This window comes from Carassius auratus, chromosome 3, assembly GCF_003368295.1.
Source record: "Carassius auratus strain Wakin chromosome 3, ASM336829v1, whole genome shotgun sequence".
Classification (NCBI taxonomy): Eukaryota; Metazoa; Chordata; class Actinopteri; order Cypriniformes; family Cyprinidae; genus Carassius; species Carassius auratus.
The window spans coordinates 15,984,796-15,999,110 of NC_039245.1; the positions used below are offsets into that span (position 1 = coordinate 15,984,796).

At 38.4% G+C, this 14,315-nt stretch overlaps 1 protein-coding gene across 1 annotated transcript; it reads right to left on the minus strand.

The window, feature by feature from the left end:
- Positions 1–2,033: 2,033 nt before the first annotated feature.
- On the minus strand, positions 2,034–13,979 carry LOC113055590 (cytoglobin-1). The gene is made up of 3 exons (XM_026221998.1): positions 13,714–13,979; positions 3,081–3,312; positions 2,034–2,730 (listed from the first exon to the last, which is right to left on the minus strand). Exons 1-3 carry the CDS (start codon positions 13,845–13,847, stop codon positions 2,563–2,565), a joined length of 534 nt encoding a protein of 177 aa, XP_026077783.1. The 5' UTR covers positions 13,848–13,979; the 3' UTR covers positions 2,034–2,562.
- Between the last annotated feature and the right edge of the window lie 336 nt (positions 13,980–14,315).

Below are 14,315 nucleotides of genomic sequence, written 5' to 3' on the forward strand. Positions count from 1 at the left end.
AACAATTTAAATTATGCCCTGCACCTCACACTACTATTATATTCTGCCAGAGTGGACTGCAACTGCAATGCATCGTCATTTGGATCACTGTGGTACTGCTCTTTGTCAACTCTGTAATTAAGTTTCATGTGTCTATCTGTTACGTTTCTCTTATAGACGGTAACGTTATACTTTATACACTCACTCTTTATTGGTTGATTTGTTCTTTATAAAAATAAACAGAAAAACCAATGCAATACGTTTTTTTTTATTGCACAGTTACATGATGTGTGGGTTTTAAGTCTGATTTTCTATTCAGTTTAATGTACTTTATTGGCATAGTTTGTGTCTACATTAAAGCATGTCACAAAATGAGTAATTGCGATCATAGTAATATGCAAGGTAATAATATGAAATATTAAAATTCCCAGACAGCAATATTGTGTTGGCCGAGATCCGGCCCACATCTGGCCCGCGTGAAATCCATTCGGGATCTGGGCTGACACTGCTTTCTGTCTGGGTTGGGTCTGGGCTATAAGGCTCAGGCGTGGTTCAGATCTGGGGATTCTGGTTTACTTAAGGCTGAGAATTGGCAGCAATAATAAAACCTGTTTTGGCCCAGATATGGGCCAGCTAAGGCTGATTAACTGGCTGAGATTCGGGCCGGTTATGGCCCATGTGTGGCCCGAGTCTTTAATCCAGTCCTGGGCCACTTCTGGGCCGTCATTCTTTGTGGTACTTGGGCCGAGGGAAAAGTCATTATGTGTCCCGGATCTGGGCCAGAAGACATTTGCTATGTGTGCAGTCATAAGGGTCAATTTTTCTGAAAACTGCTTTCCATTGATGTATGGTTTGTTATGATCAATGCACATTACTAATCAAAATTTAAGTCTGAATATATTTACAGTAGGAAATTTACAAAATATTTTCATGGAACATGATTCTAATGATTTTTGGCATTAAAAAAATCAATAATTTTGAACCATGCAATCTATTTTTGGCTATAGCTACAAATATACCCCAGAGACTTAAGGTTTTGTGCTCCAGGGTCACATTTGATTACTGCTTTTGGTCCAGTTAATTGCTAGGGGATGTGTAGTCATTTTTCTATTTGTAGTAAAATATCATTGCATCCTCCTAGCAACACTCTAGCAACACCCAGAAAACCCTAGCAACCCCCTGGCACTCCAAAACAACATTCTTTTAGTTTTAATTTGAGTCATTTTACCTCTTCAACTTCAGCTTACTTTATTTCAGTTTGGTGCCAAAGCAACATTTCTCATTTTTGTTTCAGCTTCATTTCAAAACCAAAAAATATATTTTGATCGTTGTAGTTTTAGTTAAAAATGACAAAACTAGGAGCTGGTGTTCTATTGAAAATCCCTGTGGTGGTAAAACGTGGAGAGAATGTGGCGTGTCTGAAGCGCAGGTCTGTTTCCGATCGAGTCTGTGAGCGATGTGTGGTCAGATCTGTCTGATGCTGCAGGCCGCTTCAACATCTGTGTAAACACACACACACACACACACATGCGCGGAGCTTTAATAATCACATTTCTCCTGCTGAGTTCCATTCATACACTCCATTCTTGCTCTATCTTTCTCTCCAACACTCATCTTATGTCACGCAGCCCACAATAATGAAGTTTTCTCCGTGCCTTTGTAAAGTTTGATCAGGTCAGAGGCTGAATATCTCTGACTCGCTGTAGATTATCACACACAGACAGACTCCACGTGAACCCACGGATAAAACGACTGATTTAAGATTTAATCACGTTCAGCTCACAGTAAACAATGTTTGCTTCCATAACTGTAACATGATAACCATAGTGTCAGTCTAAATACCATGTTTACTACAGGTAATGTTATTCCTGTGAAAGCATAATGCGTTACTAACATTGACATTACAGCACAACTGTTACTAACATTGATAAGAATCAAAAAAGTTGTTTTTATATAAGAATGATTTCTGAAGATCATGTGACTCTGAAGATGAAAAAACTAAAAAAATCTGAATATATGTATGGTATTAATGTCTATGGAAAAGTGCAAGACTCTTAATGTTGCAGAGTGTTTATTTCTGAATCAGTCATTATTTTACACGTACAAAACATTTGAATAAGTACAAAAAGAGTTTATCTGCTTCAGTAGCACCGAACAGTGGCTCACAGCACGCAGGGGAAGAGACTGCTACGAAAGCACTCATCTGTTTCACAGACATCCGCTTCAGAGGAGCTGGAGATTTATCTGGAGCTCCAGCAGAGACACAAATCTTTCATTTTTGCACATTTTTAATGTGTAAATATTGAATGGGAGATGGACTGCAGAGGTCTTGTGATCTCTACACGGATTGATAAGTGTGTTTCTGATCTGAGCTGAATAACAGCTGCTAGGGATCTGACATCGAGAAGTCCAGATTCAATATCATGTAGGGTCCATTAACATTTATAAAACATCTTCTCAATTTAACAACACGTTTTTATTTTCTGCTACATATTTTTCTTTCACTTAGAAATGAATGCAATATACTTGACATCTGTGTCATAATCTTTGGTTTAATTCTTATAATTCTGCATTAATTCTCTTTCACTCTGAGGTGTTTTTGATGGAGTCCCAGCCGACTTCAGCGTAGACTTTGTTCATCTGCCAGTACAGGACGCCCAGGAGTTTAGACCAGGCGCTCTGCACCGACGCTGCACTGAAGCATTGTGGGAAAGCCTCCACCAGCACCTCCAGAATCACTCCAGCCAGAATCTGCAGTGAAACATGGATGCTTTCATTCAGCGAGGGTGCATTAAACTCATCACAAGTGACAGGAAAGACATTTATAATCTTACAAAAGATTTCTATTTTCGAACTTTCGATTCATCAAAGAATCCAGAAAAATGGAATATCACAGTTTTCACAAAAATTTAAGCCGCACGACTGTTTTAACATCAGAATGATTTCTGAAGGATCGTGTCACACTGAAGAATGGAGTAATGTTTATTTGAAAATACATGCATACAGAAAACATCAATTGTAAAATTATATAATTTTTTTCCATTTCTCAATCAAGTGCAGGCTTGGTGCAGAAGAGACTTGGGTTAGTTGCTCTTACTCACTTTGAAGTAAAGCGGGTCCACCTTGTGTTTGAGCGCGTGTGATTTGCCCATCTGCTGGAAGATGGTGTTGAGTTTGTCTCCGTCGCGCAGGTTCTCCACCATCGTGTTGAGGGCGGTCATGACCCGCATGGCGTGTTTCTTCAGCTGGACGCTTTGCTTCAGCTCCTCAGGATCCTGCATGTCACGGAATTGATCGAAGTACTGCTTCGCCGACGGGAAGTTGGAGAAGAACCTGGAGAAACAGACATTTAGTTATTTTCAAAACATAAATTCATTTTATGTTTTATTTCCCCGTCAAAATCCAGCCACATATCTGTTTAGAGCTGTTTTGGACTGTTTTTGGCTTGTTTAATCTGTGCAGATTTCTCTCCTGATTCAGATGAGACAACTTTCTCACTGTAGGAAGCTTTATCATGGGTATTTTTTTTAGCCAGAAGCAACCGCTTTGATGTTAAAAACATCTTAATGATGGATTTGTTTCATACAAACACGCAGCTTTTCACTTCTCCAGACATTAACTGATGGTCTGGAGTGGTGTGGATTACTTGTGTGTTATTGTGATGTTTTTATCAGCTGTTTGGACTCTCATTCTGACGGCACCCATTCACTGCTGAGCAACCATTGGTGAGTAAGTGATATAATGCTACATTCCTCCAAATCTGATGAAGAAACAAACTCATCTCCAGAGAGTTAGTATATTTTCAGGCAATTTTCATTTTTGTGTGGACTATTTCTTTAAAGCCATATGACTTTCTTTCTTCCGTCCAACCATACTCCTAGTGTTAATTTGCAGGTCGTGTCAAAATGTAGTTAATTGTTAAATGTAATAATTTTCTTCCAAATACGATAATTTTGAACTTTAGCTATTTCATTTTTTTTATTTTTCATTACAATTTATTCACTTTAAATAAATTATAATATATAATTATAGGATTAAGATGAATTGTAGTTGCTCAATATAGATCTTTTTTTTCATGTTTTTGTAATGTCTGGGAAGCCAGAATGCGCATGCATCAACAGAAACATTTATTACCTGAACCCTGTTTTTTTTTACGTGCCATTTATAGCAAGACATATTACAGATAATATTACAGATGCTTTGTCAGATTTAAGTTAAAGCGCGTGCAGAACCGTGTGTGGTGAACCGAACGGTTTGGTTTTTTATTTCAGCGAACCGTGCCATCCCTATTACCTCAATAATCAATCAATTACAGGCCTAAAACAATCATGCCCGAGCAGACCAGAGGTGGGTAGAGTACCCAAAAACTTTACTCAAGTAAAAGTAAAAGTAATTCTAGAAATATTTACTCAAGTAAAAGTAGAAGTACTAGTCTTGAATAGTTACTTGAGTAAGAGTAAAAGAGTATCGGATAAAAAATCTACTCAAGTAGTTAGTTACTAGTTACTTTGGGTCATATATACGGAGCCTATTTTTATTTAGATATATAGATAAAATGTATGTAATGTATGTGTGTGTGTGTGTGTGTGTGTGTATAAATGTATATATTTCATCAGCCTTTACTCCAATTTATGTAATTTATTATAAAACCCTGTCTGTTTACTTAAGTAACAGAGATGTCATGCCATAACATATTTTTAATACAACTGACTTTATATTAAATGTGAATTTAACATTGAAAGTTAATGTGATATAAATATTGCTACTAATCTTTCATTGTTCAGAAAGAGAGCAAATAACATTTACATTATTAAAGATCATTTTCACTGACAGTCTAGAGTTCAATCACTCTCAGAAACTCCCATTAAAATCACTGAAACTGTTAAGCCTGTGAAATCAATATCTTAATTATAGATTCGTACACACATCTGCACTTTGTTGTTTCTGACGAGAGAATTAGCCAGGAAGAGGTATTCAGGCAGTGAGCGAGTGAAGGAAGCACCGGCATTTCAGCGATGACTCATCGGAACACCTCTGATTGGCCATTGCATTCAAAAGCTCAACAGAACCGTGTGTGATTGGTTAATGTGCAGCGCTGTAAAACGCGTCTGTCTCTGGCTCAGCGCCAGCAAGCGATCACAGATCTGAATTTAGCAACGGATGATATGACTCGCTGAACATACTCGTACCGGTGTGATTGTATTAAAATTAATAAAATCTTAATCGGCTATTTTTTGTCTTTTGGAAGATGCATTCAACTTGAATCCCCTCTGTTATAAGCCACACACGTACAACTAACTAATGTAACAGTGGTATCATGTACTGTAATCGAATGTAGCCCAAGTTATTACCTGTTAAACAGTAGACAGCACACGCGTTCATCTAATAAGGATCTCCATCGCAAGCAAATAATGGCTTTTGCAGATTTGCTTTCAATTCAGTGAAGTTCCATAGCCCCGTTTTCAACGCTGCTGATGATCTTAAACGTTACAACTCTCTGAGTGAACCGCTTCAGACGCTCAGCGCGTGCGGCAGGGAACTGAACGACTCATTCAAACTGATTCACGAACCAATTCACTCGCTTGCCAACTGGTTTGATCAAGCCTTTGAACAGAATTGACTCAAAAGAATGAATCATTCACGAATGTGCATCGCTCATTGCCCAGAGAAAAGTAGACGGCGCGTTTGGAATAAACTGAAGCATTTATAACATTTATTGCATGAAGATAAAGTAACGAGAGGGGCGTCGCCCACAGTAACGAAGTAAAAGCACAGATTTTTCCCCAAAAATTTACTCAAGTAAGAGTATAAAGTACCCATCTTTAAATATACTCCGAAAAGTATTAGTTACCATGAAAAATTACTCAAGTAAATGTAACGAAGTAAATGTAACTCGTTACTACCCACCTCTGGAGCAGACGGATATTAGTACATCTCATCACACCGGCACCCGCGTCTAAATCAGTTGTATGGTCTGGTTTTCAGTCTAAAACAGTTGAGTCAAGTATAAATGTCTCGTCTGTTTCGGGAGGTGCGCGCGCAGTCAGCGGAGGCTCGCACCTTTTTTCTCAGATTTTGAAAAATCTTCGCGATCGACTTAAAATGCTCGGTTGATTCAGATCGGCACTTCGGAGCATGTTCGCGACTCCGTTGATTCAGATCGGCACATCGGAGCCTGTTAGCGACTCGTTTGATTCAGATCGGCACTTCGGAGCATGTTCGCGACTCGGTTGATTCAGATCGGCACTTCGGAGCCTGTTCGCGACTCGGTTGATTCAGATCGGCACTTCGGAGCCTGTTCGTGACTCGGTTGATTCAGATCGGGACTTCGGAGCATGTTCGCGACTCCGTTGATTCAGATCGGCACTTCGGAGCCTGTTCGCGACTCGGTTGATTCAGATCGGCACTTCGGAGCCTGTTCGCGACTCGATTGATTCAGATCGGCACTTCGGAGCCTGTTTGAGATTTTTTTTAAATTCATATCTGGACATCGAAGCAGGAAGTGTTTGTCAAACAGTTAATTGGTGATAAATGAATATTTGGACTTGAGGCTTTTTTTTTACCTGTTGATTCAGCATGTACATGGACCCACACACAAAGGTGGACACACTCTAGACGGGTGTGCCAGGTAGGGTGACCACCCGTCCCGTGTAGCGCGTGCGCGCACAGCGTTTGAGCCCAATACATGCCTCCCACAAATTGAGAGTGTCACGCATAATCAATGCTTGCTCAAAAAAAGTTGGTCGCTAAATCTGGAGTCACCAACCCGTCGATTGCGGTCGCCAAGTCGATCTTGGAAGCATTTTAAGTCGATCGCGAAGATTTTTCAAAATCTGAGAAAAAAAGGTGCGAGCCTCCGCTGACTGCGCGCGCACCTCCCGAAACAGACGAGACATTTATACTTGATACAACTGTTTTAAACTGAAAACCAGACCATACAACTGATTTAGACGCGGGTGCCAGTGTGATGAGATGTACTAATATCCGTCTGCTCGGCATGATTGTTTTAGGCCTGTAATTGATTGATTATTGAGGTAATGGGGATGGCAGGTTCGCTGAAATAAAAAACCCAAACCGTTCGGTTCACCACACACAGTTCGGCACGCGCTTCAACTTAAATCTGAAAAAGCATCTGTAATATTATCTGTATTATGGCACGTAAAAAAAAAACAGGGTACAGCTAATAAATGTTTCTGTTGATGCATGCGCATTCTGGCTTCCCGGCTTCCCAGAAAAAAAAAGATCTATATTGAGCAACTATTTTAATCCTATAATTATATATTATAATTTATTTAAAGTGAATAAACTGTATTGAAATATAAACAAAATGAAATAGCTAAAGTTCAAAATTGATTATGCGTGACACAGTCTCGATTTGTGGGAGGCATGTATTGGGCTCAAACTGCGCGCATGTTACCTATAAAAAAATAATTCTGCATCTATTTTTAGGTGTGCCAGCTGCCACTGTGGGTGGAACAGGCACACCCGTGGCTACACCACTGGTTGTGATAAAAATGACATAGAAGCAGTTAAACACATGTTGAGAAAGTTAATCCCTGTGTGTGTGTGTGTGTGTGTGTACTCTATGTATACACAATTATTTATATTTGTATTTAGAATATATCAACAACAACATCAAAGGTTAAAATGGTAAAACTGTGGGAAAGGGGTTACTGTTGTGCGTGGTTGCCAGGGTGTTGCTATTGTTTGTTTGTATGTTGGGATGCGGTTGCTAGGGTAAACATGAACTGCTGCATAGATAATGTAGTTCCTGCAATAAATAACTCTATAGGCTATGTGAACTAAAGACATAATTGAGCAGCTATTCTCAGGGTTGCTGTAACTGAGCTCTGCTCCGAACGCTTCTGTATGTGTTTGCTCTGATGAAGACTGCAGGGTTGATACTTTCTCTCTGATCATTTATTTTTGTCTCCAGGCCCCAACAATGATGTCTAATTTCTCTGATAACAGGCTGATCGTAAATCCTGCAGTTGTGAGATTGGAAATGTCCAGAGGGAGCAGGTTCCACCAGGGAGTCTTTGTTATTTGTTCTGGTACACCTCGTCCTTTTAAACAAACATATTGCTGTTTCATCTTGTCTGCACATCCCCTCAATTTCCTTTAAAGCGTTTTAATGTTTCATAACTTCATGTGACGCTTGCGGCGAATCACACGGCTGAATCCCTGTTCCCAATGAAAGTGGTTGACTGTCATCAGAACATCCTTCAAGGTTTTGGGGTTAAATCATGCTGCTGGATGAAAGGTTGGATAAAGGTTTGATGGGAAGAGAACAGCATGTTAATCTTGGTCTACAGCAGAACAAGAGCGGACTAGTTCACGCTAAGTTATTTCATGGGAGAAGCTGCTCATGTTTCAAAACCAAAGGGTGCTTAGATGAAGAAACTGACTTTAATTATGGGTTGAACAAACTTTTAAAGAAACAAAATTCAACGTAAAACATGATTTTTCTAAGTAGTCTATTAAATTATTATAGGAGTTTGTTTTAGTGTAAGAATATCCTATTACATTTTTTCTACTTCAAATGTTCCTGTTTAATTCAATTGTAATACTTGTAAAGTTTTTGTAAAAAAAACAAATATTAAATGGTCATGAGAAGGATGTAATACTAATGCAATACTGGAAATTGCAAAGTTAAGGCACGAGCATTGGAGAGCGAAATGCTCATTGGGTCAGTCGCTCAGAAGAAACTGGTGGAAAAGAAAAAATGATTAAAAATTAAGTGTGAAACCATCAGAAGCCCTTTGGTCTCCAGTTCCACCGTTTTTAAAAACGAACCCCCCTGGAGTCTCCAGAAGACGAGGTGTCAGGTTCTCAGAGAGAAACCCAATCACATGCTGTTATAACAAGTGTTGTGTAATACGCTTTTACAGACAGAGAGTGACTCCTGAAGGACCAGCACATCCTCTTCTATCACTCTTTCAAGAGTGTATCTTCAGGAATGTGCCAGTAAATTTAGGAAGGTCACTTTTAGTCCATCTCCACAAAACAGAACAGAACAGGACTGAAAATGAGCTCCCAAAACTTGTTGCCATATTCCTGATGATCAATTCTTGAAAGAATTCTGCACATGAGAATATAAGGTGTTTTCACTTCCATCCTTCATAAACAATTATACACCATTTATAAATGATTAAAAGACTAAATGAATAGTAGTTATTTAGACTGATGTGGTTTGGAATTGGTTTCAGAAGTAAGACTTTTGCATGTAATTTGCTTGAAATTGTAAGAAATTAAATCCTGTTATATTATGTTTAGTAATTTTGCACTGTTTTGTGTTACTACAGCCGTGTCTCATGCGTTCAGCTCCAGATGTTGATCCTTCACTAGTGTTTCACCTCTCACGACTGAACCGTGAGTCAGACCTCAACAGGAAGATCCGTCCCATGAAACAGAGACTGAATCCAGTAAATGCCCAGAGAAGAGACGTGTGCTCACATGTCCAAATCAAACAGGAGATAAAGAGACACCGTCTTCTCTGTGTGTCATAACTCATGTCTAAGTGCTGGAGCTCTTCACCTCTGACTCCAGATTCATGTGTAACGTGAAAACATCATGGGGAGAACAAACACAGCGCAGAGAAGCAGAGCTGTTAAGAAGACACTTTAAGTGCTTAAAGGGGGGGTGAAATGCATGTTTCACTCAATATCCTGTTAATCTTGAGTACATATAGAGTAGTACTGCATCCTTCATAACTCCAAAAAGTCTTTAGTTTAATTATATTCATAAGAGAAAGATAGTCTGTACCGATTTTTCCCGGAAAAACACGACCGGCTGGAGGCGTGACTTGTGGGCGGAGCTAAAGAATCACGAGTCAGCATTTATCATTTTTACGTTTCTTATCTAATAATGATATTTTATTTCAGCTTTATTTTGAATGAACAACATTTTTTTTAACAGTTTTCCTTAACAACAACAAGACTGTTTGAGTAAAAGCCTGCTCACACCAAAAATGTGCACATTAAAAATATCACCCTGTATCTATAACGATAAACTATAAACACAAAGTTTCAACAATCATTGTAACTTAAGACAATGGTTTCATATCCACTAATATAATTAGCATCATAGTTATAGATATAGTTGCTGTCTGTTGATGTAGACACTAAAATGTATTGGTATAGTTGTAATCCACTGGTGTGGATGCTAATATAGTTATCGTCTGTTGATGTAGTTGTATTTAAAGTTATAGTTATTGTCCATTGATGTGAACACAAGTTATCGGCCACTGGTGTGGATGTTGATATAGTTAATATAGTTGCATTTATTGTTATGTTATTATCCGCTGGTGTGAGCAGCCTGAGGTTTTTTCTTTTGACTTCAATAGTCTCGCGCTTCACTTGCTTCCACTGTCTCTCAGTTTTATTAACGGTTGTTCATTGCTGCTCTCTACACTACACTTCACTACTGAGCTGATTTAGCCATTTACAACTACTTCTTGGTTGCTTTTTATTTTATCGCCAACTAGTCACAGCCATGAAAGGATGTCTTGTAGAGCTTCAGTGTGTGCTTGGGTTTGATTAAAACTTAGAAAAATGGATGATAACATCTGTTTGAATCCACTGAGCTGCTAAATTAAAGCATCACAGAGAGAAAGATAGTCTCCTGTGAACGTCCCGTGTGTCCCCTCTGAGAAATAAATCTAATTTCACCAGTTGAAAGAGTTTAATTATGAATCTTTCCTGCAGCCCTTCAGGTGCGATCGTCAGAGAAGATGTGAGCTGTTATCTTTAGAGAGAAATCACTGCTGCTAACATCCATCACAGTCCTCAAGCGCTGTGCAAGGTCAGGAATGAAGAAATATGAGCTCGTGTGAGGCTTTCAGGTGGAAACACTTCATAATGCATCAATGATTTTATTTATTTTTTTAACAAGAGGAGATCTAATTATGTCATATAAGTTAATAGGTTTTATAATGACTCAATTTAATCAAATTCACTTTATTTCATTTAATGTTCTTGATTAACTTCTCCCAGCTGGTTTATATGCAATCATGCGCTCTTTATAATCTTTTATGGTTATGCCAGTAGATCTAGAAAAGAGATACAGTTGGCAGTGAAGTAAATCGAATCAGTTTGTGATTTCTGTTTTCAAAACGAATCACAGATATCATGACTCAAGAGCTTCAGTTTCAGATATCTGGCCTGAATTCTCTTATTTTGTGACTTCTGCATCTCTCGTTTTCCTCACAAATGCATGCTCCTTCACTAAACTCTCTGCATTGATATTAATAATAACAGATGAATCTGACAATAAATAATAAACCAGCTGGTCACTTTACACTCTTAAAAACAAAGGTGTTTAATGATGCCATAGAAAAACCTTTTTATCTGAATGGATTCATAACGAACCTTTAAAATCTGAAATATTTTTTTTTATAAAAGGTTCTTTGTGGCAAAAGAAGGTTCTTCAGATTATAAAGGTAAGAGAAATGGTTATTTGAAGAACCTTTGACTGAATGGTTCTTTGTGGAACCAAAAATGTTTTTTCTATGGCATAGCTTGAAGAAACTTTTGAAGCACCATCATTTTTAAGAGTGCACATGTCACTCAGATGGTTTAAGAGGGTAATCAGACTGTATGGTGTTTATTAATATTTTGAGCTTTTAGAATTTATTTTAGCTTTAATTTGATGTTTTTAGGTTTCTGTTTAATTTGAGTAATTTTGTTATATGCTTTTGTCATTTTATATTTCAATTCAGCTCTATAATCTTTTTACTTTTGGTAATTTTAGTACTTAATCTTATTTCAGATTCAAATTTTATTGAAGTTTTCTATTGAATATTTATGTTTTAAGTTATTGAGCTTATATTAATTCATGAAACCATTAAGGCCTGGTTTCAGAGGGTGAGCGTGATTTCACCAAGTACAACATGTCCCTTGATCAACATCCTTGATCCTGGAACCACATTCAAATCAACCAATCAGAATCGAGGGAATTTTTTTTTAAATATCTGTTTAAGGCTCACAATCAGAGTTAGGTGCTTCTACACCCTTGTTAAACAGCTTTCATTTCCCGCTGATTTTAGGAATAAATTATGGGTAGGGGTAGGCATTGGGTGAAGTCTATATTTTTGGACAGTAATGTTGATCCAGGAATGTGCCTTACTTGGCAAATTCACAGCAACCGGTTTCACAGATAGGGCTTAGACTAAGCCAGGACTAGGCAATAGTTCAATTAGGACATTTAAGTATTTTTTATGTCTTAACATGCCTTAGAAAAAAAAAAAAACATTACTGGTCTGCATTTTGAGACAAAACACATACACTGATATATTTTAAGATCATTCAGAGCAAGTTTCTTTCAGTTAAAACGGCTCGTAATTACACTTTAGTCTGGGGCTAGGTTTAAGCCTTGTTTGTGTCACCAGGGGTTAGAGAATTAAAGCTTAAAGTTAATTGAAATAAGATTTAGTTCTAAATAGCAACACTAACTTAGATGTAGATACACACAGATCTATCTAGGCATCTAAATCAGGGCATACCAGTGCAAATGTCATGTATTTTTTGCAGCACAGATGAAGCACAGAAGAAGCGTGAGACGTTTCTGCACTTAAGCTGTCATCTCTGAAAACATAAAGAGCAGCTGGAGAAAAGATCTGAATATAAAGCCTTTTGTTTTCATCTCAGTGTGGTACACTTTCTGATTTGGCCCTAAGCTCTTCACTTCCTTGTTCTTGCACCAACATGCTCTCAAGGTCAGTATGTTCCCCAAACCCCAGCAGTCACACCTCAGCTCTACCCACAGTCCTTTTCACCCAATTCAACAACTTCTCTTTCCAAACAACAGGATATCAATCTTTGGCCACATAAGCAGTGCCAGTGGGACCAGATTTCACATGATGTCACCATAGAGCGTGGGTCCTCCTGGATTTGGACGTATTGTATGTTTTTATCACATACATGATGACTGTTCATGACTCGCTTCTTGATGGGATCGAACCAGCAACATTCAGATGACCAGCCCTGAACAACACTTGTGGACGTCACCAAGGAAAACAACTTGATGAAGTAAATATTGCCTATGTACAAATGCTGAAATGTTTGTGTGCGAGTTTAGAGAGAGAAAATAATAGAGATCGATGGAAATTCTCCACCATGATAGAAACAAGGATTTCTTTAATTGGATCTCAAGAAACACTAGTGCAACTGTGATTAATACTACCCATGTTTATATATGTCTTATTATGGGAATACTGTAGTACTGTAGCACACTATTGAATGATTGCCATTCAAAGAATACCATAAAAACACACACACACACACATACACAGCATTATCATGGTACATGCTCAAATAACCATTAAATACTAGATTTATGTTGACATATGTTAGCACAAATTACCAATGACCACAATTCTATATGTCAAAAATCTGGTTGCATTACCATGGTAAATGTCCAAAAAAACATTTGAACATGTTAAAAAAGCCGTATTCCCAAGGTGCATATATAAAAATTACGGCATAATTATGGTAATTGCTCAAACAACCACAGTCTTACCAAGTTAACAAAATGGTACTACCATGGTACAGTTTAAAAAAATTATTATATTAAATGTCAAACACCATATTATTATTATGATACTATGGTACACCCCCCCCCCCCCCAAAAAAAACTTGGAACAACCTAAGCAGAAACTGTGGTGCTTGTTCAAACGTTGAAAGTGATAGCGTGCTAGTTTCCGTGAATGATTGACGTGTGTTAGACGGACAGTACCTGATGAGCACAGCGACTCCAGCGTTCTCCCGGTTCTCATAGACGGGTCTCCATGTGTCCTGGATCACACACACATCGTCCTCGGTGAGCGTCTCGGGGCTCTGTGTGAGCTCCACACCTCCGTTTTCCTCCATCCAGACGCTCGCTGAGTAACACTTGAGAGAGAGAGAGAGCTGTGTGTGCTGCTGCTGCCAGGTCTTTATTTCTGTCTCTTTAAGAGTCTGATGAAGAGTTATTGCTGAATGAAAAAGATCCTCCCACCGGCTGCACTTTATCCCTCTCCCTCTCCCTCTCTCTCTCTCTCGCTCACATACTCATGTTGTCCTCTTTACTCACAGTCACACCTTCCCCCTTCGGTTTACTTGTTTTTTCTCACACTCTTGCATCCATCTGCTCCTCACCCACAGGAAAGACCACAGGCGAGATCTCTGTAAGATCTCATTTGTTTCTCCTGGACAGAAACAGAGGCTTGTTTTAATCTCCTCTAGAGTTTCAGAAGAGATCTTAACTGAAAAGTCTGCCATCAAAGGTCCTGCGTTTTGCCTTGTTTTATAGTAAAACATCTACATGTCTTTAAACAAAACAGCAAAATTGTTTCTTAA

Bases quoted from the DNA above. Each gene is read 5' to 3' on its own strand.
- LOC113055590 (XM_026221998.1), bottom strand. From the start codon at position 13,847: ATGGAGGAAAACGGAGGTGTGGAGCTCACACAGAGCCCCGAGACGCTC. The intron at 3,313-13,713 runs GTACTGTCCGTC...CTGTTTCTCCAG, and splicing joins GGAGTCGCTGTGCTCATCAG to GTTCTTCTCCAACTTCCCGT. The intron at 2,731-3,080 runs GTGAGTAAGAGC...GTTTCACTGCAG, and splicing joins TGGACCCGCTTTACTTCAAA to ATTCTGGCTGGAGTGATTCT.